This window comes from Cyprinodon variegatus, unplaced genomic scaffold (genome assembly GCF_000732505.1).
Source record: "Cyprinodon variegatus isolate N-32 unplaced genomic scaffold, C_variegatus-1.0 Scaffold381, whole genome shotgun sequence".
Lineage (NCBI taxonomy): Eukaryota > Metazoa > Chordata > Actinopteri > Cyprinodontiformes > Cyprinodontidae > Cyprinodon > Cyprinodon variegatus.
Genome location: NW_015150834.1, coordinates 189,075 through 190,735, shown reverse-complemented (window position 1 = coordinate 190,735; position 1,661 = coordinate 189,075). Strand labels below are relative to the sequence as shown.

General features: G+C 41.5%; 1 protein-coding gene across 1 annotated transcript in view; it reads left to right on the top strand.

Moving 5' to 3' along the window:
* The window catches only part of pdzd2 (PDZ domain containing 2), a 78,622-nt gene that overhangs the window by 33,458 nt on the left and 43,503 nt on the right, over window positions 1-1,661 (top strand). The window contains 2 exon segments of the mRNA XM_015386922.1: window positions 932-1,077; window positions 1,234-1,238. Of these exon segments, the coding sequence (XP_015242408.1) occupies window positions 932-1,077; window positions 1,234-1,238 (151 nt within the window).

The following is a 1,661-nucleotide window of genomic DNA, read 5'->3' as shown; positions in this document are numbered from 1 at the left end:
TGTATCATCAGCGCTGTGTCTCTCTCTCTGCCAGCTCCCAGATCAGCTTCTCTGATTGGTTGACGCGGCGCGTCGAGCAGCAAAAATTCAATTTTTCCATCTCCAGCAGCAGCGAGTGTGCGGCGCGTCACGCGCGTCAGATGCTTAAACGCGCCCGACGCGCTGCTTCAGCGCCTGCTGCTCAAAACGCGCCGCGGGACCTTTTGCCGCGCCTTGACGCGAGTCAACCATGGACTTTGCATGTAAACTCGCTGCTTCTGTCGCGCCAGCTGCGTCCGGTGTGAACGCAGCATTATGTGTAAATGGTGGTAACAGTGATTTTAGTTTTTTAAGCATATGCACGGATCGATCAATGGCACTTTTTTAAATTTCGTTGTTCTTGTGACAATGACAATAAAGATAAATTGCAAATTGCAATCGCAATGTCTGAAAACAAGATTTAGTTGGGCTACTCTATAAAGCCTCAAACTCAGCGCTATTTCTGACATTTTGAATTGAAAAAGCTTCCTGGATGGGAAGAGAAACATCTTCAAACTTGGAAACAAAGTCCAGAGGATCGTTTTTTTAGTTTATAAATAACCACATAACCTGAGAGCTGCTTTAACAATGCTCCTTCTTTCCAATCCCCCCAAAACTTGGACATTATTCTTAATTTTGTGATATTCCAGCTGTGATGTAATGATTCGGTTTAAGAGGAACTAGGCAGTCAGATGAGTGAAGGACATCTTTGGTGGAGTTAGAGATGTGGAACAGCCTTCGTTCTTCACAATTTTCTGATGTTTAATGTGCAAATTAAGTGTAATAGAATAATAGACTAAATCATATTTCAGTCCTAAAAGAACCGTAATAAAAGTTCTTGCTCATTTATTTTAACACGACTGAAAATGAATGTATATTAAAGTAGTTTTTTCTTTGTTCTTCTGTTTTCCAGGCCAGAGAGGGCAGCCACATCTGGAAGATGCACATGGTGAAGGGTCATGAGGGTCTTGGCATTCAGATAACAGGGGGGCGGGGCTCCAGGCGCTCTTCTCAAGGCATCATTATTGCTCATATAGAGAAGGGGGGCGCTATTCACAGGTACCATTAACGCAAATGAATGAGAAGTTTTAATTAGTCAAATGATGAAATGTGCTGATTCTTATCAGGAGGACCAATAAAAGCAGGATTGTTGCGTTTGTAGCTTTATCTTTCCTCTAAAAGGATTTTAGACTCTGTCGGCTCTGTCCATGGCAGAGTGGGTAACCCAGCCCAAACCATCACTCCTCCACTGCCGAGCTAAGAGCTTTTAGATCAGATATCCTGCTGCAAAGATGACATCAACAGCAAACAATTGAAGAATTCCTCCCTCCTTATGACGGTTATCTAGAGCAGCGTTTCCCAGTCGGGGGTTTGAATAGAATTTTATGCAAACATTACATAAATATGGACAATCTATATATTTTTTAATTCATTAAATAAACAAATGGCCAAATGTATTAAAAACTATTCGGTCTATAGTTAAATCACTAATCCATTATTCTCCGTTTCCTGTTCAATAATCCATTGTGACTCAGATGGATCCTAACATCTGAAAGGTTAACAACCTGGGAAATGTTTAGCTTAAAGGAATAGTACACCCAAAACATGATTAGCCTTCATTTTCTACTCACCCCCATGCTGAA